The sequence below is a fragment of the Cervus elaphus genome, chromosome 10 (assembly GCF_910594005.1).
Source record: "Cervus elaphus chromosome 10, mCerEla1.1, whole genome shotgun sequence".
Taxonomy (NCBI): domain Eukaryota; kingdom Metazoa; phylum Chordata; class Mammalia; order Artiodactyla; family Cervidae; genus Cervus; species Cervus elaphus.
In genome coordinates, this window is record NC_057824.1 from 54,885,669 (window position 1) to 54,912,370 (window position 26,702).

At 68.8% G+C, this 26,702-nt stretch overlaps 1 protein-coding gene across 2 annotated transcripts; it reads left to right on the forward strand.

Annotated features, from left to right (window-relative positions):
- Positions 1–563: 563 nt before the first annotated feature.
- On the forward strand, positions 564–25,039 carry INTS1 (integrator complex subunit 1). 2 transcript variants are annotated; one of them, XM_043915465.1, is made up of 47 exons: positions 564–922; positions 1,559–1,849; positions 4,001–4,197; positions 4,290–4,427; positions 4,683–4,842; positions 4,949–5,054; positions 5,142–5,334; positions 5,417–5,562; positions 5,673–5,814; positions 6,044–6,220; positions 6,625–6,733; positions 7,322–7,442; positions 7,809–7,886; positions 8,495–8,652; positions 9,118–9,214; positions 9,700–9,791; positions 9,965–10,025; positions 10,485–10,682; positions 10,885–11,014; positions 11,238–11,417; positions 11,542–11,691; positions 12,024–12,203; positions 12,391–12,495; positions 13,328–13,495; positions 13,573–13,684; positions 14,464–14,625; positions 15,258–15,404; positions 15,546–15,644; positions 15,868–15,992; positions 16,291–16,545; positions 16,748–16,907; positions 17,108–17,248; positions 17,401–17,575; positions 17,652–17,775; positions 18,364–18,494; positions 19,192–19,279; positions 19,367–19,593; positions 19,769–19,892; positions 20,807–20,940; positions 21,232–21,424; positions 21,911–22,038; positions 22,287–22,399; positions 23,141–23,254; positions 24,051–24,121; positions 24,334–24,425; positions 24,541–24,650; positions 24,746–25,039. In XM_043915465.1, the coding sequence occupies exons 1-47, from the start codon at positions 865–867 to the stop codon at positions 24,859–24,861; spliced, it is 6,576 nt and encodes a 2,191-aa protein (XP_043771400.1). In that variant the 5' UTR covers positions 564–864; the 3' UTR covers positions 24,862–25,039. The 2 variants fall into 2 exon arrangements, with proteins under 2 accessions (XP_043771400.1, XP_043771401.1); XM_043915466.1 differs by having other exon boundaries at positions 5,148–5,334.
- The last annotated feature ends 1,663 nt before the right edge of the window (positions 25,040–26,702 follow it).

A 26,702-nucleotide genomic window follows, 5' to 3' on the forward strand; every position in this document is an offset into this window, starting at 1 on the left:
TCTGCCTTCAAGGGAGGCCGCCCACCGCAAGTGGCCGGGTGGAGCCTGGCTGTCCACCGATCCTCGTCCCTGGTTAGGAGATGGGGACGGCGTGGAGACCCGCAGGAAGAGGAGGCTGAGGGTCTGACGTGGACCGTCACTCGGCGCGTGGTTGGCTACCACGTCCTCAGCACCGAGGGGGCCCCGCTGCGCAGGCCGGCACCCCGAGGGCCTGCCCGGTGCCGGCTTCGCCCACTCCCGGCCGCCGGGCTCCCTCCTAGACGCCCCCAGGGGACCCCGCCACCTGCCCTTCGGCCCACAGGTGGGAGAGGACGCTGAAGGCCCAGCACGTACGGGAAAAGGCCGCGGCCCCCGTTCCGAGCGGCGTGTCCTTGGACTCGACACTCCTTAAGGGCAGCCGCACCTGCCGGAGCGAGCGACAGAACCCGGCACACCGAGGAGGCTGCACCGGCCTCCCGCCGCAAGGGGGCGCTGCAGGCACCGCAGACCTGCTCGTCTAATCCCTCCTGCCCCGCCCCCTCGCTGTTTTGCTTCCAGGTGTTCCGGAAGTCAGGCTCGGATGACGACTTCCGGTTCCGGGGCGGCCGCAGCGGTACCCGGGCGCCGCTGCGATGGGTACCTATCGATCTCACTAGAAGTGACTGGGCCGCCTCTGCCGGAGAGACAGAGCTTCCCGCGATCCGAGGCGGAAAGGCGGGGTCGCGCGGCCGCTTCAGGAGTTGCTGCCCGCGGCGGGGCGGAGCGTTCGCCCCGGGCCCCAGTCCCAGATTGGAATGAATGGGCGAGCGGCGGACTGCTGACTAGCGCCGGTCTTCCCCCCAGTGCGGCGTCGGCAGCGCGGAGCGGCGAGGGCCCGAGGACAGGATGAACCGGGCTAAGCCCACCGCTGTCCGCAGGCCCAGCGCTGCGGCCAAGCCTTCGGGTGCGCGGCCTCCTCGCAGCACGCAGCGCTGCGCCTTCGGGTCGCGGCTTTGTTTCTCCTAGCCGAACGCGGTTCCCAGGAATGGGGTCTCAGACAGCAGCCCTTGGTCCCGGCGGCCCTGGGAGTCCCGGGGCGGTGGGTTGGGACCGCCGCCACCGCCTCCTCGACCCAGGCCGTCTCGTTGGTCTGCGCGTCCGAGGCCATGGACAGCATCCCTGGGGGGAGGAGGGGGCGGCACAAACGCAGGGGCTGACAGCAGGCTGGAGCCAGACTGGCCTACAACCCGCGCTTCGCTCCTCCTAGCTGAGTGGCCTCGGGCGCTTTACTTAACTTCTCTGTGCCTGGTGGTACTCAAACTGTAAAGTGAGGTTAATGATGCTTGTTTCAGAAACTTGTTGAGGATGATAGGAACGGATGCCAATCAGCTGGAAACGGCCTGGTCTGCAGTCAGCGCCAGTGTGACTGGCCGTTGTTGCTCACTGTCTGGTCCCAGCACTGCTGTGGACTTGCTGGGTGTCTTGTTTTTTCGCCTCCCCTGACCATAGTTGAATCCCCATGGAAATCGTGGGAGGTTGGAGTTGTTCTCCGACACCCTTTCCACCTAGCTGCTGTGTGAAGGTGCATGTCCCTCTGCAGGTCACCCTCCACCAGGAGACTTCATTGCTCTGGGCTCAAAGGGTCAGACCACTGAGTCGAAAACAGCCTCTACCCTGCTGAAGCCTGCCCCTTCCGGCCTGCCCTCAGAGCGGAAGCGCGATGCTGCGGCTGCGTTGGCGGGTGCCTCAGCCTTGCCGGGGCTCACCAAGCGCCCCAAACTCTCCTCCACGCCCCCACTGAGTGCCCTGGGACGCCTGGCTGAGGCTGCAGTTGCAGAGAAGCGTGCCATCTCTCCCTCGATTAAAGAGCCGTCCGTGGTCCCGATTGAAGGTAAAGACGGCCTCTGGACGTCCCCCAGCCCCTGCGTCATCCGTGCACCGGGGTTCAGAAAGGCTCCTTCCAGGCTTAGCAGTGTAGGCTCTTTGGAGAATGGAGAACAGGAGTCAGCTGTGAGTTTGTTTTTTAGAGCGTGTCTCCTAGGGCCGCCTTCACCACACCTCTGCTTCAGACTGTCAGTGACACGAGGTGCTTATGTCACTCAGGGCAGGGTGGCCTGTGTCAATCCGGGGCCCGAAGGGGCTGCTGCTGCATGCGCGCCTCTGTGGCCCTCCCTGGGGAGCAGACAGCCGTGCAGGGGCCTCCGGCATTGGAAAGCCTTGTACGGATTTCTGTTGGCCCAGCTCCGGGGCTGGAGCCGGCGTGAGCCTGATGCCCTCCTGGAGGGCTGCCTGCTCCTGTCCTCGGGGAACAGGCTCACTCTCTTGTTCCCTTGCTGGTCTGGTGTATTTTCCGAGGCTGCCTTTGTGACAGTCTTCTGAGTGCAGGGAGTCCAGGGCAGTGCAGACAGACAGGTGCTGTCCTTGGGGGCTGTGCGTCTCGTGAGGACTCTGTCCACCCAGGATGGGGTGGTTTGTGCTGCCTCAAACCTCTTCCCAATTCCTAACAACACAGAGTTTACCTGCTTGCTTTTTATCTCTTAGCTGATGAGGTATCATGATAGCACTAGAGACAGGTATAAAGCTTATCCACAAGCCCGCTGTTTACACAGAAGCTGTTAGTTCTGCACGTGACATTGCCCTGTTTTTCTGTAGATCGCGTCTGTTTAACATCACTCCAGTCCCAGGTGTTAAAGTGTACAGGTGCTCACGTGGCGGCAAGGGGAGAGGGCCCATCAGGGAGCCGGGGAGAGAGGAGGCCCATCGGGGACTGTGGCGGGAGATCGAGCCCGAAAGGCTGGCTGGGATTTGACTGGCAGCGCGGGGCTAGGAGAGAAGCTGTGGCGTGGAGGCCTTCGTGCTGGTGGAGGGACCTGTGCTTGGGGAACGGCCGGGGCTGCGCTGAGAGGGCTGTGCTGGGGGGTGGCCCCCTCGGAGCCCCGACTCGGTGCCCCCCCGGTGACTGGGCCGGGTCAGCACTGGGAGCACTTGAGGGGCCGAGTCCCGACTCAGGCTGCAGCTCTCTCCTCACTGGCCGTGCGTTGGTTTTATCATCACACGAGTCCCAGATAAGGTGGATTTGAAGGTTACGTGGAGTATGGTTATGAAAGGCCTATTACAAATGAAACACATTTAGCAAAACAGAAGAGGCTGAGTTCAGCTATTTCATGGCGTCTGGCACTTGGAGTGTCTCCACAGCCAGGACCTTCTGAGCTCCACCCCTCTGTCCTGCCTGTTTGTGTTTCTCCCTGGCACATGGAAAGCACTCGGGGAGTGTCGGTCAACCTCTGTCCTCCATGCATTTGAGTCAGAAATCCGTCGCGTCGCCATCACTTGGGTATCTAAAAACACAGTCCTAAAAAACTCTTTGATTCAGAGAAGAAATCACAGTGGAAGTGAGAGAACAGATGGGCCCGAGTGATGGCAAGTGAGGTACAGAGCAGACGTGGTGGAGCCGAGCCTGGCCCGGGGGGACCCCCAGAGGTGGGGGGTGGGGAGGGGGGCCTCCAGTCCCATCAGAGAAGGAAGGTGGGGGCCAGGACGCCTGAGGAGGTAGCAGGAGGGAAATAGCAGAGGGCAGCTGCACAGGGGGGAAGAGTTGGAGCCCCTGGCGGGCTCTCGCAGAGATGCAGGGAGCAGCCTCGGAGGGGCAGACGCGAGGAGACCACGCAGGAGCGGCCGCGGTGGAGGAGGAGGCCACAGGTGGCACCCTGCCGGCTCGCTCGGAAGCTCAGAAAAAAGGACCAATTCGTAGATAAAGAGGTGTTCCTAGGCCAGGTCACCCTAGAGTGGCCATGTGGGCGCAGCGCAGTGGGAGGGCTCTGGCAGCGCCTGATGGGCTCCAGCGTGGCCCCTCCTGGGCCTGCTCACTCCCGGGGTCGGGCGACCCCTGCCCTGCGCTGCCCGGCTGCCCCCCCTCCCTGCGGCTTTGGCCCTGGCCCTCGGACAGCTCTCTGGAGGTCGCCCCAGGCAGCCCCTGGCCTGAGGGCCCCGCGGGGCGATCTCGCTTGGGGCCGCCTGCCTGACCGGCCGTCCCCCTGGCCAGTCCCGCCAACAGTGCTGCTGGACGAGATTGAGGCGGCCGAGCTGGAGGGCAACGATGACCGGCTGGAGGGGGTGCTGTGCGGGGCCGTGAGGCAGCTGAAGGTGACGCGGGCCAAGCCGGACAGCGTCCTGTACCTCAGTCTCATGTACCTGGCCAAGATGAAACCCAACATCTTCGCCACAGAAGGGGTCATCGAGGTGAGGGCCACCGTCCCCTCCTCTGTGCCGGGAAGCGGGGAGGGGCGGGCGGAGCCAGCCAGGCCTCCCTGCCACCGCACCGTCTCCCGCAGGCCCTATGCAGCCTCTTGCGGCGGGACGCCTCCATCAACTTCAAGGCCAAGGGCAACAGCCTGGTGTCTGTGCTGGCCTGCAACCTCCTCATGGCCGCGTACGAGGAGGACGAGAACTGGCCCGAGATCTTTGTCAAGGTGAGCGGCCTCTCCCAGGTGATCACTCTGGTGAAGGCAGAGGGCTGCGATCAGGGTGGGCAGACCACTGGACCACCGGGCGGTTAAAGGCATCTGAGCCCCGAGGGCTGCGTGTGGCAACCCAGGGCATCTCCTCTCCCGAGCTGCTGGCTGTGAAGGGGCAGCAGGAGGCCGGAGAGGCTCCCAGCTTCCTCCTGCTCATGCGCAGGGGGATGCATTGGAGGGCAGGCTGAGGTTCTGGCTCCGTCCTCGCAGGTGTACATTGAAGACTCCCTAGGGGAGCGGATCTGGGTGGACAGCCCGCATTGCAGGACCTTCGTGGACAACATCCAGACGGCTTTCAACACCAAGATGCCCCCCAAGAGTGTGCTCCTGCAGGGGGAGGCGGGGCGTGGTGGAGGGGACCTCAGTGCTGGTGAGCCCCCCCGCCCCGCTCCGCAGCTGGGCTGGGGTTCCCCGTGGGAGGGGCCCAGGCATGTGGTGCCGGGGGAGCCGGTGTCCACGAGGCGCTCCTTCTGCAGGGAGCAGCCCACACCCGTCCCTCACGGAGGAGGAGGACAGCCAGACAGAGCTCCTGATCGCTGAGGAGAAGCTCAGCCCCGAGCAGGAGGGCCAGCTCATGCCCAGGTAGGTGTGCTGCGCACCCCCCGCCCGCACGGCCCCAGGAGAGCCCCCCGCCTGCCTGCCTTCCTGCCCGCTGCCGTCCCCCCTCTGGCCTAGGTACGAGGAGCTGGCGGAGAGCGTGGAGGAGTACGTCCTGGACATGCTGCGCGACCAGCTCAACCGCCGGCAGCCCATCGACAGCGTCTCTCGGAACCTCCTGCGGCTGCTCACCTCCACCTGCGGCTACAAGGAGGTGCGGCTGATGACTGTGCAGAAGCTGGAGATGTGGCTGCAGAACCCCAAGGTGAGGGCGCACGTGCGCGCGGGGCCCTCCCGGCGCCCGAGGCCGTGGGGCTGACGCGTCTTCCCCACCCCGCCGTCCGCAGCTGACGCGGCCCGCCCAGGACCTGCTCATGTCCGTGTGCATGAACTGCAGCACGCACGGCGCCGAGGACATGGACGTCATCTCCCACCTGATCAAGATCCGCCTCAAGCCCAAGGTCCTGCTGAACCACTACATGCTCTGCATCAGGTGCGCGGGGGGCGCGGGCGACGGGTGCGGGGGGTGGGCGGGGCGTGGCCTCCAGGGGCGTGGGGCGTGGGGGGCAGCCGCTCCAGCTCCCTCTGCCTGGCCGTACCCAGGGAGCTGCTGAACGCGCACAAGGACAACCTGGGCACCACGATCAAGTTCGTGATCTTCAACGAGCTCTCCAATGCGCGGAACCCCAACAACATGCAGATCCTGTATACCGTGCTCCAGCACAGCTCCGAGCTGGCGCCCAAGGTGGGCCCTGGGACCCCCCGCCCCGGCCCCCGCGGGAGAGAGTGCGTGAGGAGGCCCTGGCAGGGGCCAGGGGCCGGGCCTGGCTGTGCAGCAGCAGCCATCGGGGCCTGTCCTGGGGCCTCTGGGTCCCGGGGTCTCTGGGCGGCCTCCTGTTGTCCCAAGGATGAGAGCTGCGGGGGCCGCGTGACCTGGGGCAGGCGGCCGGCAGCTCCCCGCTCTCTCTCCCCAGTTCCTGGCCATGGTGTTCCAGGACCTACTGACCAACAAGGACGACTACCTGCGGGCCTCCCGGGCCTTGTTGCGTGAGATCATCAAGCAGACCAAGCACGAGATTAACTTCCAGGCCTTCTGCCTCGGGCTCATGCAGGAGCGCAAGGAGCCCCAGTACCTGGACATGGAGTTCAAGGTGTGCAGAACCCCGCCGCAGGCCGCCGGCCCTCACGGTCTCCGGGATGGGTGTGGGGGTGGGGCGGCAGTGTCTGGTGTGCGCAGACCGCTGGCGCCCCCAGGGCGGGGAAGTCTGCTCAGGGTAGATTTTAGGAGGTGGAGGAGGTGGGAAGGGCCTCCTGAGAATAGGACTTGGGGCCGAGGGTGGCGCATCTCGAGTGCCACGTGAGCGAGTCAGCAGACAGCCCGTGGGGGTCCTGTTCTCCGGAGGGTAGCTCTGTGGGCTGAACCTCCCCCTGTGGCCCGACCTGGCCTTGCTGTGGCCGGTTCTGGGTCCCCAGCCTCCTGCCGTCCGGCTGGCCGTGTGGGGGGTGGGGGGAGACAGGGACGTGGACCCGCCCGCTGAGCTGAGCTGTCCCACAGGAGCGCTTTGTGGTGCACGTCACGGACGTGCTGGCCGTGTCCATGATGCTCGGCATCACCGCCCAGGTGAAGGAGGCTGGCGTCGCCTGGGACAAAGGAGAGAAGAAGAGTGAGGAGCTGGGGGCGGGCTGCCTGCTGCGGGGCCTCTCCTGGTGGGGAGGCGGCCTGGGGTAGCAGAAGGGGGCTCTGCTCTGAGTGTGGGCCGGGGGGGTGGGGCGGGAGGGCAACTTGCCTTCTGGAGTCCCAGAAGCTTCTGAAACTGCTGGTTCCCACTCTGTCCAGGCGGAGAGCAACAGCGCCCAGCCCGGGGTCCTCTCTGCTGGTCTGCTTGTGCAGATCCTGGAGTCTTTGGGCTGGGGGTAGGGTGGGGGGCAGGGCAGCGGTGTCTGGGTCAGCCTGCTCTGGGTCATTACTGACCTTGGAAAGGGTTGGCTGCAAGGCCCTTTAAGCGATTGGCTGGAAGGACACTTGGGATTTCAGGGTTTCATTTCCCTGAGGTGTCCTCAGCCCTGGAGGACGGTCAGGTCAGGTGCTCACTGAGCCTTGCTCCAGCGTCTCGGCCCCGCCCCGTCTCGGCCCCGCCCCTCTGCGGGGGTCTCAGGATGCTTGTGCCGCCCGCCCAGCCTTCTCCGTGCGCCTGGCCTTGAATCCACCACTGGCCGCTGTGCAGGCACCGTAACCAGCTCCTCCTCCCCAGATCTCGAGGTGCTGCGCTCCTTCCAGAACCAGATTGCCGCGATCCAGCGGGATGCCGTGTGGTGGCTGCACACCGTCGTGCCCTCCATTAGCAAGCTCGCCCCCAAGGACTACGTGCACTGGTACGGCCAGCTCTGCCCCGCTCCCCACCAGCTGCGCTCCCAGCTCACGGTGACGAGTGACAGGGCCCCTCCCCGGGTGACAGGTCACTAGCTGGCGCCAGCCTCTCAGAGACCAGAGGGGCCAGTGGGCAGCAGCCAACACCTCGTGGTGTCCGAGCTTCCCACAGGGCCTCAGGAAGGCGGGGTCCTGTCTGGTTGGAGTGGGGAGCGCCCTGTTGGGAGGGGCCCATCGCCTGCCACCCTCCCCAGGCCTCACTGCAGAGCCAGGAGGCTGGTCATCCCTCTGCACACAGGCTTCCCCACCCGTGGGGGCTGATGAGGTGGCGGGGCCCAGGACCCCGCCCTGATGGCCCTACCGCCCTGCAGCCTCCATAAGGTTCTCTTCACGGAGCAGCCGGAGACCTACTACAAATGGGACAACTGGCCGCCCGAGAGTGACCGCAAGTGAGCAGGCCAACTGGTGGGGGCGGGGCCGGGCACCCAGACCAGGCAGGCCGCGGGCAGTCTTGGGGGTCACCGTCCCTGGGCCCACACCTGTGCCGCCCTTCCCCCAGGTGCTCTGCAGTCCCGTCCGCACCCCCCCCCCCCCCCGGGTGCTTGGCTGCGCAGGGGCCCGAGACGTCCCCGTCCCCCCCCCTCCCCTCGTGTCCAGGCACGCACACACGTGTCCTCTGTCTGCCCCTCCAGTCCCCGAGCCAGGTCACTCTCCCTGAGCTTCCGACAGCTCACTTCCTCTCTGTTGCTGCTTTGGGCCCCACTGCGGGGTTAGCGTGCTCCCCTCACATCCACCCGAGCCCCACCGCTGTCTGGGGGCATGGCTTGGGGGCGAGGCTGACTTCTGAGACCCCGAGGCCTGGCTCCCACTCACAGTCCTCCTCGGGGCTGTGGGGCCTGGTCCACACGGGCATGAGGCACAGGAGACCACGGGGAGGGTGGGCAGTGCCCCCTCTGCCCAGATGAGATGAGCTGGCGCTTCCTCTGCCCCGGGGGCGGGCGGGCCCTGCGGGCCTGGGGGGCTTTCACGAGCCCGCCACTGCCCACTCTGCCCGCAGCTTCTTCCTCCGCCTCTGCTCGGAGGTGCCCATCCTGGAGGACACGCTGATGCGCATCCTGGTCATCGGGCTCTCGCGGGAGCTCCCGCTGGGCCCTGCCGATGCCATGGAGCTGGCCGACCACCTGGTGAAGCGGGCTGCGGCCGTGCAGGCTGACGGTGAGGGCCTCCTACCACCGGCTCCCCTCCCCGTGACCTCTGGGGCCTCACCTGGACTCGCGTGTTCTCTGCATGGTTTAACCCGGCAGGAGCGTCTGTCCCCCGCCTCTCTGAAGGGTCGTGGGGAGACCTGACGCAGAGCGGCCCTCCGTCTAGAGCACGGGTCTCGCTGCTGGTGGGCCTGGGCCGGCCTGCAGCGTGGGGGCTCCCCGTCCCCCTGCCCTCTCTGGGGCATCCGCTGCACCCACAGGTCGGCGCGTCCTTGCCCGTCCCCGAGCCCGGCCGCACTGCACCCTCTAGAGCGCCAGCAGTGCAGATGCGCCCTGGCGCCCCGGGGCTCCTTGGCCGCACGTCCTGTGCCGGTATCGTCCCCGCCCCAGCCCCGTGTCCTCGTGCTCGGACGGCCACGGCCCAAGTCCGGGCGGGACGTCCGCGAGGGACCCGCGTGTGGCTCCTGCGTTTCAGACGTGGAAGTGCTGAAGGTGGAGCGAGTGCAGCTGATCGACGCCGTCCTGAACCTGTGCACCTACCACCACCCCGAGAACATCCAGCTCCCGCCGGGGTGAGGCCCCGGCCCCGGGTCCCCCTGCCCGCTGCCTGTTCTCTCCCTGGCCCGTGTCACCTCAGTGCTTATTTCCTGCTTAGTTCCTGTGTGTGAACTAGGAAACCATGTCTGGCTCCTAGACGGCAGTGCGTTCTCACCGCGGTGCAGTTTTCACTTGCCGTGCGCGTCATTCGTTTGCAGTTGTGATAGGGTGGTTTCAGCACACCCGCAGGGTTCTGCAGCCGGGGTCTGTGTAAACTGACAGCGTCGTCCCTCCAAGAAGCCTGTCCCATCAGCTGGTGCTGCCATCCCCTTCCCCTCACACACAACAGCCGTCAGACACCACGAATCCTGTAGCTTGGACGTTTCTGGACGTTTTACATCTGAGATGCGGTGTCCGGGTGGCCCTTCACAGGATGTCGGGCTGTTGGGGCCCTGGTCTGGACCCGTCCGCCTCGCGGACCTCGGGTGCCGAGGCTGAGCTGTGGACACCTTGGTTCCAGGTACCAGCCTCCGAACCTCGCCATCTCCACCCTCTATTGGAAGGCGTGGCCCCTCCTGCTGGTCGTCGCTGCGTTCAACCCGGAGAACATTGGTGAGCGCCCACGCCCCCCCGGCCCCGCCCCGGCCCGGCCCCGCCCCCTGAGCCTGTGTGGGCCTCGCCTCTCCTGGCCGTTCCATCGGTTCGGGCTGGGGGCCGGGTGGTGAGTGGGGAGGGGCTGGGGCTCGGGCCAGGGTCCTGCCACCACCTGTCACCTTGCCCCCTAGGCCTGGCCGCCTGGGAAGAGTACCCCACGCTGAAGATGCTCATGGAGATGGCGATGACCAAGTGAGTCGCTTGCCACCACGTGGGGCCAGGACGCGGGGGCTCGGTCACGTTCAGAACGTGTGTCGGGGGTCCCGGCAGTCGGGCCCCCAGAGGGCGCCTGTGTCTCTAAAGTGGGAGTCGGCCTGGGTGCCTGTGTCGGACCACCTGGCCCAGTGGCCGGGGTCTCCCATGGCCCTCCTCCCACACATGCCGCTCTGGGGTCCAGGGCCCTGACACCTGTTGGCCAGTTTTGGAGGCACCAGCGTGCGGTCGTGTGGAAGGAGGGTGGCCGGCTGTCTGAGGACCACCCGCTCCCTCACTGGGGTCTGACTGGCCGTGTTGCCAATGGCCCCCAGACGCCTTCCACAGTCTGCCGGCTCCAGCCGGGCCTGGGCGGGGGCGTCGCCGTCGGCTCTGACCCCTACTCTTGAGCGCCACCTGGGGGCAGCAAGGCGACACGCTCCTGTTCCCTGGTCCCAGCAATTACTCGTACCCGCCCTGCACCCTGACGGATGAGGAGAGCCGTGCCGAGATGATCAGCCGGGAGCTGCAGGTCTCGCAGCGAGAGAAGCAGGAGATCCTGGCGTTTGAGGGGCACCTGGCCGCGGCCTCCACCCGGCAGACCATCACTGAGAGCAGCAGCCTGCTGCTGTCCCAGCTCACCAGCCTCGAGCCCCAGTGCGTGAGGGGTGGGGCGGCTGGGCCTGGGGGCGGCCGGGCGGGGGTGGGGGCGAATGGGAGGCCAGGCTGAGAGGGGAGGAGTCACGGGCCTGTGGGAGAACGGCAGGTGGGAGGCAGGCAGGCGCCCCCCAGCCACTCTCAGCTGGGCAGGGCCCTGCACTTGCGGCTCTGACACGTGCGTGTCGCCTGGCGCTTTCAGAGGGCCGCCTCGGAGGCCTCCCCCTCACATCCTGGACCAGGTGAAAGGCCTCAACCAGTCCCTGCGCCTTGGGCACCTGCTGTGTCGTAGCCGGAACCCCGACTTCCTCCTCAACATCATCCAGAGGCAGGTGAGTGCCCCCGAGGCTGCGGGGGGCCCTTCCCGAGGCACTGGGGGCCCTGACATTAGATGAGACCGTGGGCTGGAGGGCACGCCCAGAGACCGGGCCCCTCAGCGATGGCTCCGGGGTGCAGAGAGCTGCCTCCGGAGTCCCCGCGGGTGGCGGGCCGTTGCGTGGGGGAGGGCGGCAGCGGGACTGACTAGAAAGAGCCGTGTGCCTGCCGCCCGCCCAGGCCTCCTCGCAGTCCATGCCCTGGCTGGCCGACCTGGTGCAGTCCAGCGAGGGCTCCCTGGACGTGCTGCCCGTCCAGTGCCTCTGCGAGTTCCTACTGCATGATGCCGCCGACGAGCCCGCCTCAGGTGGGGAGGAGGAGGAGGGCGAGAGCAAGGAGCAGAAGGCCAGGAAGCGGCAGGTCAGTGCCCGCCCGGGGCCCACACACCCGCCCTGACCCCTGTCTCCTGACCCCCCGCCCCCCACCCGGGTGAGCACACGCCCGCCCCAACCCCGTCTCCTGACCCCTGACCCCACCCCCACAGCGGCAGCAGAAGCAGAAGCAGCTGCTGGGCCGCCTGCAGGACCTGCTGCTGGGCCCCAAGGCCGACGAGCAGACCACGTGTGAGGTGCTGGACTACTTCCTGCGGCGGCTGGGCTCCTCGCAGGTGGCCGCCCGGGTGCTGGCTATGAAGGTGAGGGGCCGGGCCCTCTGCTCCCCTGGCATGATTGTCTTTTCTGTTAAAACAACCGTTTTTCTCACCGGGGCTTCACCGTAAGAGACCATCAAGGAAGAGGGCACGGTAGTAGCGTATAGACACTGGGTCCTTTCCTGCTGGGCCCTTCCCACCCCGGGGGCGGCCGGAAGTGCCCCAGGGGCAGCCCCGTGTCCGTCCTGCTGCCTCCCCGAGGCGCTGGCGCCGGACTCCCAGGCAGCCGGCCCTCCGTCGTGGCAGCTCTGAGCGCGTGGCGTCTCTGCTGGGCTGGAGGGAGCCGGCAGCCCCAGAGCCCGCGTGTCCGTTTGCAGGGCCTGTCCCTGGTGCTCTCGGAGGGCAGCCTACGGGACGGGGAGGAGAAGGAGCCGCCCCTGGAGGAGGACTCGGGCGACGCGGACGCGCTGCAGGGCTACCAGTGGCTGCTGCGGGACCTGCCCCGGCTGCCGCTGTTCGAGAGCGTGAGGAGCACCACTGCGCTGGCGCTGCAGCAGGTGCGGCGGGGGCGGGGCAGGGGCGGGGCCAGGTGTCATGGGCGGGGCGGGGCACCGATGGGCGGGGGCCGGGTGTCCTGGGGCGAGGAGGCGAGGGGCGGGGCCAGGCGCGAGGGCGGGGGCTGGGTGGAGGGGGCCAGGGGCCATCCCCGCTGCCAGCACCTGCTCACACGGCCCCCCTCCGCAGGCCATCCACATGGAGACCGACCCGCAGACCATCAGCGCCTACTTGGTCTACCTGTCCCAGCACACGCCCGTGGAGGAACAGGGCCAGCACAGCGACCTAGCCCTGGTGAGGGGGCGGGGATGGGGGAGCTTGTGACCCAACCTGGTCAAGAGCGGACAGGTGGCAGGGCCACTCCTTAGCTCTGGGCCCCAAGTGCCAAGCTGCCTCAGCAGGGACCTTCTGTCCAGAGCAGGAGTAGAGGGCAGGATGCCCCCCCTCCCCCCGTCTGTGGTCACCCAGGGCTGCTTATCTCTGTGGCTCTGGGCCGGAGAGGTGTGGTTTGGCCAGCCTGGGAGGCGGAGGGGCCAGGTCCACGCATCCTGCTCCTGCGGGGCACGGGCCTGTGTTCTCCCGCGGCCTGCTCTTTCGTGGCTGTCTTTCTCCTGACCTTGCTCTTCTGTGAGTTTGTCGGCTGGCAGCGCGGGGGTCCTGAAGGTCCCAGGTCCCTATAGAGGGAGTGAGTGGAGGGAATGGCCCAGGACCGAGGTTGGTGGACAGTGGGGATTCTGTCCAACCTTGGGTTCTTGCCGAGGGGCCGGCGGCCTCACCCTTTTGAGTCTGGTCTAGGGGCCAGCTTGCCCTGCGTCACTGCTGCCGGTTGCAAGCAGACGCGTGTCTGGCTGTGGGCAGGTGGCTTTTCCCTGTGGGTCGTGAGACGCCTGTGTTCCTTTCACTCCCTCCTCTCCGCGGGGCCAGCCCTTTCCAGTTTACAGCCCGTGTGTCTGAGGGGGCTGCACATGGGGCCTCCTCTGTCGTCGGCGTGCTGGCCGGTGTCGGGGTGTCTGTGCCGAATGGGTTGCGGCGTCAGGTGGCCTTGGACGGGGTTGGGCCGTTGGCCCGGTGTGATGGGAGGAGAGCCCGAGCCGCTGACCCCGCCCCCTGCCTCCCGGTCCCGCAGGACGTGGCCCGGCTCATCGTGGAGCGCTCCACCATCATGTCCCACCTCTTCTCCAAGCGCTCCTGCAGCGCAGAGTCCGACGCGGTGCTGGCGGCCCTGCTATCCATCTTCTCCCGCTACGTGCAGCGCATGCGCAAGAGCAAGGAAGGCGAAGAGGTCTACAGCTGGGTAAGAGGGCGGCGCCCCGCCAGGCCCCGCCCAGCCCCGTGCCCCGCCTTTGCCGCTCACCCCTGCTTCTGCTGCAGTCAGAGTCACAGGACCAGGTCTTCCTGCGCTGGAGCAGCGGGGAGACGGCCACCATGCACATCCTCGTGGTCCACGCCATGGTCATCCTCCTGACTCTGGGCCCACCCCGTGGTGAGCAGGCTGCGGGCGGGGGTGGGGGGGCTGGGTCTCCCGTGGAGGCAGACGCCCCTGCTGGGGAGCACGCGCACCTCTCCCTGACGGGACCCCTGAGGTCTAGGCGCTGTCCCGTTATCCTGAGATGCACGTGGGTGTCACTGGACACCTGGGCCTCCTCCTGCCGGGTTTCTGGAGGTGGAGATGGCCACACGGCTGCCTGCCGAGGGGCCGCGGGGGCCCAGAGCACAGTCCCCAGTCCCCTCCACAGGCCTGGGCATGGCCCTTGACGCGTCGGCCGGGGGCTATGTCCAGAGCTGGCTGATCCTCTGGCCGCCTGAAACCTCCCGGCCTGGCAGCCTCTCCATCCCTCCTGTGAGGCTGATGGTGTGGGTGACTCTGTGTCTTATGTTCAGGGAGGTGGCCTTATGCTGGTCTGGTCTGCTGGCTGCCCAGGGCTTTGTGGAGACGAGGGTGGGAAGGAGCTGGTTCGGCCAAGCCCATGGAGCTCATGGTGGCCCATGCTGGCCCCGGCCTCACCTGGGCTCCTGGGGGGCCTGGCCGGCTCCCTGCACTTGGGTTTCCTTGACTGAGGGGAGAACACAGCGGTTGTGAGGATTAGATAAGCCTGCCCCTCGAAGCCTCTGGTGCTGATTGCGGTCGGTCTTGGTATATGCCCCCCATCCCCGTTGCTCAGCAGCCTTGGCTCCCCCCGTAAGCTGGGGACACGCTGGCCTGAGCCTTCAGCGTGAGGTCCTGGAGCGGCCCCGGTGCTGATCCTGCCATCTCTCTTGAAGCTGGTGACAGCGAGTTCCAGGCGCTGCTGGACATCTGGTTCCCGGAGAAGAAGCCGCTGCCCACAGCATTCCTGGTGGACACGTCGGAGGAGGCGCTGCTGCTGCCTGACTGGCTGAAGCTGCGTATGATCCGCTCAGAGGTCCCGCGGCTGGTGGATGCCGGTACTGCCCGGGGTGGGGGAGGGGGGCGCCGGTACTGCCCGGGGTGGGGGAGGGGCGCCGGTACTGCCGGGGTTGGGGAGGGGCGCTGGTACTGCCGGGGTGGGGGGTCGGCCTGGGGAGGGGGACACTGGTACTGCCCGGGGGCGGACGGCCAGGAGCGGATGCTGGTACTGCCCGGGGTGGGGGGGGGCATGGCTGGGGGAAATGCTGGTATGGCCCAAGGGGAACTGGGCCTTGCTGCAGGCCGTTGCCAAGGACAGAGGGCAGCTTGGGAGCCTCTGGCAGGTTCTGGGGCATCCGTTATTCGGCTCGTGTCTAGATCACTCAGGGAGCTGACCCTGTTTGCAAGCTCTTATGGCCTTACGAGGCCTTGGAGAGAACAGGGCGCTGGAGGAGGGAGGGAGGCAGTGGTCTGGACTGTGGGGTGGGCTCGGGCAGCCTGCAGTGAGGAGGAAGGGTGCCCAGCAGCTGGGGAGGCTGGGCAGGTTGGGGGCGAGCTGGTTTGGGAAGCACAGAGGACACGCTTGGGCGAGTCTGACGCGGGGCGGGGGCCAGAGGACCCCGCAGCCGTCCGCGGGGCTGCCCTCCGGCGCCGTGCCCGCCCGCCGGCCGCTGAGGGGAGCCGCCCACAGCCCTGCAGGACCTGGAGCCGCAGCAGCTGCTGCTGTTCGTGCAGTCCTTCGGCATCCCCGTGTCCAGCATGAGCAAGCTGCTGCAGTACCTGGACCAGGCCGTGGCCCACGACCCCCAGACCCTGGAGCAGAACATCATGGACAAGAGTGAGCACCCCGGGCAGGGCTCTGCGCGGGCGGCTGCCTCAGACCCTGCTTGCTGGTCCCGGGGAGGCATGGGGCTCTGTGGGCGCCGTGGGGAGGAGCCCTCTTCTCTGACCCCGCGGCATCCCCGCGGTGTCCCCGCAGACTACATGGCGCACCTGGTGGAGGTCCAGCATGAGCGTGGGGCGTCCGGAGGCCAGACTTTCCACTCGCTGCTCACAGCCTCCCTGCCCGCCCGGCGAGGTACCCGCACCCGCCCGAGTCCCCGTGCACGGCCGCCAGGCTGCATCTGCCCCCGCGCCCCCGTGTTAGCGGGCTCTGTACTTCGTAGGCCTCGGGAGCCCTGGCGAGAGCTCTCAGTAGGGCCCGTGAGCTGTTTCTCTGTGGGCGGCTGGCTTTGGTTGGCAGGGTCCCCGTGAAGCAGGTGGGAGGGCCTCTCGCTGACGCTGCGCTTCCCTTTCTGCAGATAGCGCGGAGGCGCCGAAACCCAAAAGCAGCCCGGAGCAGCCGCCGGGCCAGGGCAGGACCCGCGCCGTGACACAGGTGCGAGTGCTGGGCCCGGAGGACGACCTGGCTGGCTTGCTCCTGCAGGTACGGGTGCCCCCTCCCCCGCCCCGCCCCGCCCCCACCCCTGCCCCCCGCCTGTCCCCCCACCCGGGCCCATGGCCTGGGCTCCCCGGGCCCAGTGATGGGTGCTGCAGAGCATATGTGCCGTTTCCTGGCTGACACCCTTGCACACGCACGTGTATGCACAGGTCCACATGCGCTCTCCCGGGCCTGTTGCCCTGGGCCCCGTCCCCAGTCCACAGCCCCCTCCTCACGCCCGCCTGGAGAGTGTGGTGGGTCAGGGTGCCCGCTGCTGGCCTGACCGCCCCCCTTCTCTGCGCAGATCTTCCCACTGAGCCCGGGCCCCCGGTGGCAGAGCTCCAGCGCGCGCCCTGCCGCCCTGGCGCTGCAGCAGGCCCTGGGCCGGGAGCTGGCGCGCGTCCGCCAGGGGAGCCCCGAGGCGCCGGGCGTCGCGGTGCGCCTCCTGCAGGCCCTCGCCACCCTGCTGAGCTCCCCGCACGGCGGGGCCCTGGCCCTGGCCATGCACCGAGGCCACGTCCTCGCCTGCCCCCTGATGCGCCAGCTCTGCCAGTACCAGGTGGGCCGGGGTGGGCCGCGACGCCTCGCCCGCCCCGTCTGTGCCCGCACGCGTGCTTGCCCCCGTCGTGTGTCCCCGGGTCACTGGGAGGAGCTGCACATGGGCCCTCCGCGGCCGAGGGTGGGGCGCGCACGCGGCACCGCCGTGCGGCGGGTGGGTTCCGGGGCTCTGGCCCCGTCTGAGCCGTGCCCTGCCCCCCCAGCGCTGCGCGCCCCAGGACGCCGGCTTCTCGTCGCTCTTCCTCAAGGTGCTCGTACAGGCCCTGCAGTGGCTGGACGGTCCCTCCGTGGAGGCCGGGCCCCTGCAGGCCCAGCTCAGACTGTTTGCCGCCCAGTGCTCGGCGCGGCGCCGGATCAGCAACGGTGAGGCAGGGCTCCCGGGCTCTGCCGCTGTGTCGGGGGGCCTGTTCCCGGGGGGCCCAGAGGTAGCGGGGGGCGTGGCCCAGTGGTTTCAGGGCCGGGACCCAGGGACGGCCCCTTGGGGAGGAGAGTGTGTGTGGGAACCGAGGGGGTCACGCCTGGGGCCCTGGTGGGAGTCCAGCTGGTCACGTGCTCCCCTGCAGTGCGGAGTGGGTTCGTGCACCTGGCGGAGGCCCTGACGTTCCGCGGGGACCCGGAAGCGGTCAGCTCCACCGTGCGTGCCATCGTGGCCACCCTCAAGTCTGGGGAGCAGTGTGACGTGGAGCCCGAGCTCGTCAGCAAAGGTGCCCGGGCCGTGGGCTCCACTGGGGACCCCTCGCTGCTCCAGAGTCCCTCTGCCGGGCGCCCCCAGGAAAAGCGAACCCCGGGGGCGGGCTGTGTGCTGGAGTCGGGCGTGCCCTGGGCCAGTGTGACACGCACCCCCTCTGCCCCGCAGTCCTCCGGGGTTTGATCGAGGCGAGGTCGCCTCACTTGGAGGAGCTGCTGGCCGCGCTCTTCTCCACCGCGTCCGCCGTCCCAGCCTCGGGGCCCGTGGCGGTGGTCAGCTCGCTGCTGCTGCCGGAGCAGGAGGAGCCCCTGGCCCCAGGGAAGCAGGACACCGACAGCTGCAGGTGAGCCGGTGGAGCTGCGGCCGGGCCTGGGGGCAGCCCCGGGCGGCTGTGTCTGACCGTCCCCCCTCCCCTGCAGCCAGGAGGCCGTGCGCCTGGGGCCCTGCTCGGGGCTGCTCGTCGACTGGCTGGAGATGCTGGACCCTGAGGTGGTCGGCAGCTGCCCCGACCTTCAGCAGAGGCTGCTCTTCTCCCGGGGCAAGGTGGGCCTCGCCGGGCCTGGCGCGCGCTCTTCCTGTCAGTTCTGGCAGGCCCCAGGCCGGAGTCTCATTGGCCGGACAGGTCCCCGTTGTGCCGAGCCAGTCGCCACGACTGGCCAGATCTGGTCACAGAGGCGGGACGGCAGGGGCGGAGTTGGTCCCTGTGGGCCCAGGTCCTCACAGGGTGCTGGAGGGAGAGTGGAGGCTTGCTCCCCTGAAGAGGGGCGAGGCCGGAGCCCACGTCAGGGCCCCTCTGGCCCTGGGAAGATGAAGAAACTGACCGGGAGGCCGGGGAGGGGCTGTGTGGCCCCGCCCCGTTCCTGCCCCGTGCTGGTGGGTCTGCGCTTCCGAGGGTGTGGGTCACGCTCCCGCGCCCACAGCGCTGCTCGCGTGTCCCCATCTCTGAGAGGTGGGTTCAGTTCAGCCCACGTTTAACCTGCGGAGTGACCCGCCAGCCTGGGAGGCCCTGCCCCGAAGCGGCGGCTTCTCTCTGCTCTGTGCCGCCTCCTGCTGGCCGCCCGCCGTCCACTGACCCCACTTGCCAGAGTTGGGCAACCCAGCGGGGGCCAACCCAGGTTTCCTCCGTCCCAGGGCAAAGGCCACCCTGGCCCCCAGGTGCCATCTTTCCGCCCCTACCTACTGGCCCTGCTCACACACCAGTCCAGCTGGTCCACCCTGCACCAGTGTATCCGCATCCTGCTGGGCAGGGGCCGGGAACAGAGGTGAGCCCCCCCTCCGGCCTTCCCCCGGGGTGAGCCCCCCCCCCCCCCGCCCCACCGCCCCTCCCCCGGGGTGAGCCCCCCCCCGCCGCGCCCTGCCGACCCTCCCCTGGGGTGAGCCCCCCCCCCCGCGCCCCACCGACCCTTCCCCCGGGGTGAGCCCCGCCCCCCCCGCCCCGCCGACCCTTCCCTGGGGTGAGCCCCCTCCGCTCCGCCGGCCCTCCCCTGGGGTGACCCCCCCCGCACCCCGCCGGCCCTCCCCTGGGGTGAGCCCCCCCCCACAGCCCCGCCCCGCCGACCCTCCCCCGGGTGAGCCCCCGCCCCCACAGGCCAGCTCCTTCCCTGGCACCACAGGCATCGCTAGGCCCCAGGGTGCTGTGTGGAGCCGCCTGGTGCAGAGCTCGTCTGGGAGCCTGGCCCGGGGGATCTGGCCCAGCACCACCCCAGCCCCTCAGGAGCAGCTCTCTGGCCTGGGTGGCCGGTCTCCTGGCCTCCAGTCACAGTGAAGGGCTGTTGTCTGTGCCGCGTGGCTGCGAGCGAGGGGGCGGGTAGGGGCAGGGCTGGGACGAGGTCGGGCAGGTGGCCCACGTCCTCCGCGGCCAGCCGGGGTCCCAGCAGGCAGGGCATCTTGCCTGTCTCCTCCATCTCCCTCCCCTGGAGTCACGCCTCCTGCTGGGTCTGGCCTCCCCGCCTCCTCCAGGTTTGACCCCTCGGCCTCCCTTGACTTCCTCTGGGCCTGCATCCACGTCCCTCGGATCTGGCAGGGCAGGGACCAGCGCACCCCGCAGGCAGGTTTGGGGTGTCCCCTGCCCGGAGGGCGGGGTGGCCGGGCACGACCGTCCCACGTGGGGCTGACCGACGGCGTCCGACTGCAGAAGCGGCGGGAAGAGCTGGTGCTGCGGGTGCAGCCGGCTGAGCTCGTGGGGCTGGTGGAGCTGATCCTGGCTGAGGCAGAAGCACGCAGCCAGGACGGGGCCGCGGGCGCCTGCGGGCTGCTCCAGGCACGGCTGCCCCTGCTGCTCAGCTGCTGCCGCGGTGGCGACGAGGGCGTCAGGAAGGTGACGGCGCACTTGACGGGCTGCGTCCAGCAGTGGGGCGACAGGTGAGGGCCCGCCTGGCTCAGGGCCCCGTGGGGGCGGCGGGGGGCGACAGGTGAGGGCCCGCCCGGCTCGGGGCCCCGTGGGGGGGGCGGGGGGCGACCGGTGAGGGCCTGCCCGGCTCGGGGCCCCGTGGGGGGGGCGTCCCGGCCACACGGTCACCGTGTCTGCTCTCCGCAGTGTCCTGGGCAGGTGCGGCCGTGACCTGCTGGTGCAGCTCTACCTGCAGCGGCCGGACTTGCGCGTGCCCCTGCCCGACGTCCTGCTGCATAGCCAAGGGGCTGCCGGCAGCAGCGTCTGCAAGGTGAGGCCCGACAGGCTCCTGGGGCGCCTGGGTCCTTTGCTTGGGAGTAGGAACCCAGACTGGGAGGTAGGGAAGTGCTTTTTCTCAAACCTAAAGGCCGAGAAGGAATCGGTGAGTGGATAGAGTGTCTGAGGGTGGAGCCTGCCCTGCCACCCGCTCCTATCTGACCTCTTGGAGGGTCCTTCCTCCTCCAGGAAGTCCTCCAGGTGTGGAGCAGAGCAGAGTGGGCATCCCCCCATGTCCCCCTCCTTCCCTGATGGGGACTGTTGACAACCGCAGGCTGCATGTGTGTGACGTCTCCTGTGCCCCAGCCCCCTGCTCTGTCCCTGCATGTCAGCAGGCTCTCAGTGGGTGTGCTGGCTTCAGAGCCGCCGTGCTGGGCGCGTGTGGACAGCGTGTCCCTCCCTGGCTCCTGCCTCCCCCGCCTGCCTAGTGTGGGTCCTCCGTGTGCAGTGTCTGCCTTCGCCTGCTTTCGGTGGTGCGGGGGGCGTGTGGTCTCGCGGTCTCCCTACCCCCGCCCCGCCTTCCCCGAGTCGGCTCTGCCTCCAGCGCTGCTTCTCAGGATGGGGGGTGGGGCGGCGTTTCTCCAGCCATGCCTCCTTCCCTTTGTGTGTGCCGTGTTTCACGCACCTGAAGTTAAGCTTTACCTGTGAGGTTGGTTTTTCTCACCTGCGTTAGTTCAGGGCTTCTGTCTGCGGGGAGCGGCTGACGTCACACCGCGTGCTGAGGTTGGCTGGGAGCTCCGGCTTCGGTCAGCTTGATCCTCCGAAGCCCCAGAAGGCAGTGGGGGCAGGTTTCTCTGGGACACCGTGTGGGTCCTCGGGGACCATGCCAGGGTCTCAGGGCTGAGCCTGGGTGGGCAGGTGGGCGCGAAGGTTGCGGGGGCCCTGGCCCTGACTCCCTGCCCCTCTCAGCTGGACGGCCTCATCCACCGTTTCATCACCCTCCTGGCGGACACCAGTGACTCCCGGGCGGCCGAGAGCCGAGTGGCCGATGCCAGCATGGCCTGTCGGAAGCTGGCGGTGGCCCACCCCCTCCTGCTACTGAGGTACCGCCTGGCCATCTGGTCTGGTGTCTCCCCACCCCCAGCCAGGGGCAGGCCCCACACCTGGCGTTCCTGCAAGAATGGGCTCTGCGGCGGAATGTGGCCGAGGGTTACGCGACCGTCATCCTCAGGGCGGTCAGGGTTGCTGACAAGCCAAGCCTGGGGGGGCGGGGCTGGGCGGGTCAGTTGAGCGGGCATCCGCGGCCGGCGGGTGGTCTGGGTCCCAGAGGATGAGGTCTCTGAGAGGAGGGGCTGGAGGACGCCCACAACCAGGCGGCTCTTGCTTGGCCGCAGGCACCTGCCCATGATCGCTGCCCTCCTGCACGGCCGCACGCACCTCAACTTCCAGGAGTTCCGCCAGCAGAACCACCTGACCTTCTTCATGCACGTGCTGGGGGTCTTGGAGCTGCTGCAGCCCCAGGTGTTCCAGAGCGAGCACCAGGGGGCGCTGTGGGACTGCCTGCTCTCCTTCGTGCGCCTGCTGCGGGTGGGTGCCAGCCCCGCCCCGCCCCGCCTCCACCTCCCGGCCGCCCACGCCCCCCCCCCCACCCCGACCCGGCCCCGCCCGACCCCGCCCCCATTCTGAATTCTCTCCCCAGTCGGTTTGTCCTGCTTCCACAATTCCGGCAGGCTCCTCCTGACCAGGTCCTCCTGACCAGGACTGGGGGCCTGTCCCCAGAGGCTGCTGGGTGAGGGCAGACGCGGCTCCAGGGAGCCCTGCAGGAGAGCAGAGCCCCGGGCCGCAGGGGGGCGGGGCAGGGCCAGGCCCCCCCAGCTGCCCCTCTGCCTGGGGAGCCCCTGCAGGGTATGGGCCTCGGCCACTCCTGAGCCTTAGGGACCCAGCAGAGGGTGGTGCCTGGGGGTGTCCAGCCTGCGTTGTGAGGCTCCGGGAGGGGTGCGAGCGGGACCAGGGACACGGCCTCTGTCTCGGGCAGACCCGGCTCTGAGCGCTGCCTTGCGATGCCCTTTGCAGAACTACCGGAAGTCCTCCCGCCACCTGGTGCCCTTCGCCAGCAAGTTCGTGCGGTTCACGCACAAGTACATCAGCTGCAGCCCTGCGGCCGCCGTCGCCTTCTTGCAGAAGCACCTGAACGTGCTCCAGTGAGTGTGCCCCTGTCCGGGCTGTCTCGGTCAGGGCGCAGCGTGGCGGGGCTCAGGGCTGCGAGCTCCAAGGGTTGTGGTGCCTGGGTCACAGACGCTGGGTCTGCGCCAGGGCTGTCCTGAGCTGACTCCCTCCTCCCCGGCCCCCTGGGCCCCCCACCCCCATGCTCCTCAGGCACAGCCTTGCCCCCCGCTCCCCGTGTGGTCCTCACGCAGAGCCTTGTCCCGCCCGCCTTTTGTCCCCCTAGTGACCTGTCCCTTGACAGCAGCGACCTGGTGATGCTTAAGTCACTCCTGGCAGGGCTCAGCCTTCCCAGCAGGGACGGTGGGGCTGACCGGGTCCTGGACGAGGAGGGTGAGGGTGAGTGGGGCTGGACTTCTGCTGGGAAGGGGGGGGGTTGGACTGCCCTGGGTGGCCCTGGGGTGTCGTTGGCCCCAGTTCTGTGATGCGCACGCAGCCCCAGGTGGTGCTGTGGCCCGCATGACCTCCAGCACTTGCCCTCTGGGACCAGCCAGGTCCTCTCTTCCTCTGCCTGGCTGCATCCGCGTTCCTGCCCCCATTCCGCGGCCCCCACTGCCCCGGCGGCAACCCGGCGCCTGCAGCAGCGTGTCCGGCGAGTGGTGGGTTCGTGAACAGGCTGAGGACCAGGGACCGCTCTGATGCTGGCCCTTCACGGCCATCCTGCCCCGGTTTTGCCCAGTTGTCGGTGCTGAGTGTGACTCTCAGCCGTCCACCGACACGCCTGGCACGGTACTGTGCGCAGCAGTGCCTTTATTGAGCGCCTGCTGTCTGCGCGGCGGCAGCGGGGAGTGCAGGGCTCTCGGAGAAGTGCGCGTCTCACAGGCACCCCCTGCAGGCCTGTGGACTCGACACACTCTCTGAGCGCCCGCCGCGTGTAGGCGCTCTGCCCCATCTTCGGGGGTCGGCTGTGACTCCAGATGCTGCTCAGCAGGGACAGCCCTCCCCTCCACGCCGGGGTCCTGTGGCCGCAGCGTTGAGTGTGTCTGGGCCGCACAGGCCCTCTGCGGCCGGCGGCCGGCGGCCGGGGGCGGGCCATCCTGCCCCCCGGCCCCTGACTGGCCCTGGCTTCCTGTCTTGCAGACGAGAGCTCGGCCGGCTCCCTGCCTTTGGTCAGTGTCTACATCTTCACCCCTCTGACTGCAGCTGAGATGGCCCCCTACATGAAGAGGCTGTCCCGGGGCCAGACGGTCGAGGGTGAGTTAGGGGGTGTGGCTCCTCCAGGCCAGCTGCCCCTGTGGTGGGGGTGGTCTCCCAGGTTCTGTCCCTGCGGTCCTGGGTCCCAAAGCGGCCCTGGCTGTCCCAGCTTCTCCTGGGGGGCATCCAGGAGACTGCAGGGCCCCTGGGAGGGCTGGGTCTTTGCTCACAGTGGGGGAGGGGCCATGGAGAGGGGATTGGAGGAGGAAGCTGGAGACCAGAGTGGGGGCTGCTCTGCTGGCCGGTGTTCTTGGGGAACCCCCTGGAGTCCCTGTGGGCACCAAGGAAGGGAGGAGCTGGCCGGTGGCCCCTGGTCCCCTCCGGGGGAGCTGAGCCCGGGTGGCCCCTGGGGGCGGGCAGGGCGGTGAGTCCGCAGCGTGACTCTGAGGTGGCCAGGAACAGACACCCAGGGATGTGGTGCACACGCAGATCCCAGGCCCTGCAGACCTGGAGGAGGGTCTTGGGGGAGCGGGCACCTCCTGGTCGATCCCAAACCAGAGGCGCCGTCACAGTGGAGTCGGGAAGGCAGCAGAACCCCAGTGTTTGGCATCCAGAGGTGCTGGGGGCTCCCTGGCCTGAGTGAGCGCTGAGGCAGCGTGGCGGGTCCCAGGAGGCTCGGGTGCCTTGTTCTGAGCATCTGTGCTGCATCTGGGACCCTGGGGCCTCGGCCAGGCTGGGATCCCTGCCCAGCTGGTGTCAGAGGGCAGTGGGCCGGCCCTGGACTCCGCCGCCTGCCTCCAGGTTGCTGGGGTAGGGGGTACACAGCTCCATCACACGCGCCCTCTGCCCGACCTAGATCTGCTGGAGGTCCTGAGCGACGTGGACGAGATGTCCCGGCGGAGACCGGAGATCCTGGGCTTTTTCTCGGTGCGGAGTGGCCACAGGCCCCAGGGGGCTGGGGCGGGGGGCACAGCCACCCCCACCCCTCTTCCTGCGGGGGCAGGGCGCCTCGCCGGCCAGCCTGGAACCAAGGCAGCCCAGCAAGGCGGAGTGGGGCTGGGGGAGTGGGGTCCTCGGCCACGCTTGCTGAGGGGGTAGCCCCGATGGGAGGTGGCCTGCTGACGTGCGTCCTCCCACAGACCAGCCTGCAGCGGCTCATGAGCTCGGCTGAGGAGTCCTGCCGCAGCCTGGCCTTCAGCCTGGCCCTGCGCTCCATCCAGAACAACCCCGGGTGAGCCAGCGTCCCTGCCTGGGGCCGGGGCTGTGGGGGGCCTCGGGGCCTCAGCCGTCCTGGCTTGGGTTAGGGGTGGAGGGCCGAGGCTGCCCTGGACATGTGGCTTTTTCAGCATCGCAGCCGACTTCCTGCCCACGTTCATGTACTGCCTGGGCAGCCGCGACTTCGAGGTGGTGCAGACGGCCCTGAGGAACCTGCCCGAGTACACCCTCCTCTGCCAAGGTCCGTCTGCTGCCCCCGGGGGCCTTGGTCCTCTGGCCCGAGCGAGAGCAGCCGGGGTGCGGGGGCGGAGCTGACAGGCCCTCGTCTGTCCGCAGAGCACGCGGCCGTGTTACTGCACCGAGCCTTCCTGGTGGGCATGTACGGCCAGATGGACACCAGCGCCCAGATCTCCGAGGCCCTGAGGATCCTGCACTTGGAGGCCGTGATGTGAGCGGAGCTTCAGGACCACCAAGGCGGGCCGCGGGCACTTGGAGCCCACACCCAGGGCCCTGCCGGCAGTGGGGGCCGCCCGCCCCAGAGGCTGTCCCGCCTGCAGCTGCTGGGGGTGCAGCCTGGGGGAGGGGTGCTGACATCCTGTGGGTTCAAATGAAACTTGCTGAATTCCCTGATCCCGCTGCCTGTGTGGTTTCTGGAGACCTTGGGCGGGGGGCAGTCGGGGGGAGTGAGTGGGAGCCGGGAGCCTGGCCCCTAGACCCAGCCTGCCTGCCCCTGGGGGACACGGGGGGTGTCCGTCTGGAGACAGGAGGCCCCCCCGCCTGGGCACGGTCCTGGCCCTCCAGCTGACTCTTCTTTCTGGCAGCGCTGGGTGGAAAGAGACGACAGTGCCCGGGCACTCCCTGCCCACGGGCCCGGCCTCATAGGCTCCCAGGGGAGTGGGGTGTGCTGGGGGTGCAAACCAGTCCCCGCTCCATCCCCAGAAGGGACCACAGGGCCTGGGGCCTGAGGCTTCAGGCTTCTCTTCCAGAAGCCTCTGTGTTCCAGCTGCAGGGGGACGACCAGCCCCGTCTGCCCACTGGGGGTGGGGGTGGCCGGCAGCCCCGTGGAGCCACAGTGCTGGAGGATGGTCTGCCCGAGAATCTGGCACCGAGGGCGGGGGAGGGCCGTGTCCAGTGAGGGCCCGGGCTCCCAGGCGGCACTGGTTTCTCCAGGCCAATGTCCCTCTCACAGGGTGACACTGTCCCGCCCCATCAACGCTCATAGCAGCGGGGTGTTCCCCGCACACAGGGCACCTCCGTCTTCCCTCCTGCTGCCCCCTGGGTTCATCACTGCCACCCCCTAGCAGGGTCACCGGGTTCCTGCACACCCGGGGCCACCAGGGGGCGCTGAGGCTCTGCCGGGCCCAGGCCAGTGAGGCCGGCCTGGGTGAGGAGAACAGGCCCTCAGGGGCGGGGGCGGGCAGTGCCTCCAGCCCGCCAGGGACTGGGCCTTGCTCCCCGCCCCGGGGCCCCGGGTCAGCCAGGGCCTTGTCCGCTGCAGGACGGCCTCACCAGGCCCCCTCCCACCGCTGCGCCCACACCCAGCCTCCCTGCTCCCCGTGCCCCTCATGGGTCAGCCACACAGCTGCCCGTGCGACAGGTCCCACCCACTCCCCGGTGGAGTCCAGGGAGCCCCTCCCGTCCTGTCTGTGTGGCTCCTGCCCTGGGCACGTGGGATGGATGCCCCTCCTGGGGGCTGGAGCCCTGCTGCTGCCCCTGCAGAAGCAGGCGTGGACCTGAAGTGTCCCCTCCCTGCCTGGGTGCCCTGTGGGGGGCCCCATGGCACCTCCACAGTGCCGCAGCCCCCCACCCGAGCCTGCGTGGTGCCGTGGGGACACCCGCAGGCCTCACCCCGGGCCAGGGTGGCCGGGAACACAGGTGCCCTGGGGTTTGGGAGGATGGGGGCTGGGGCATTTCACCCCAGCATGGGCTCAGGACGGGCCTAGCTGGCAGGCAGGCTCTGGGGATCCTGGGGCTCCTTGCTGCCCAGTCCCAACGTCGGGGCCAAGGCTGGGGGGAGGCACAGCCGGGCCCTGGGGGAGGGGTGCTGCCCGCCCCCACCCACAGGGGCAGAGGTGGGGCTGCGGGCGGGTGGCTGGGGCTCGGCGGTGTCCGTGGCCCCCGCGTTCACCAGCCTGGGTGCTGTAGCGTTGCCTGGCGGGTGGGGGCCGCGGGGCCCTCGGGGCCGGCTTGGGGAGCACGTGGCCATGTGCAGGGGAGGGCAGAGCGGGGGTGCGGGCGGCCTCCTGGCTTGGCCCCTTGAGCGCCCTCGGCCAGCTCCATCTTACACAGGGCC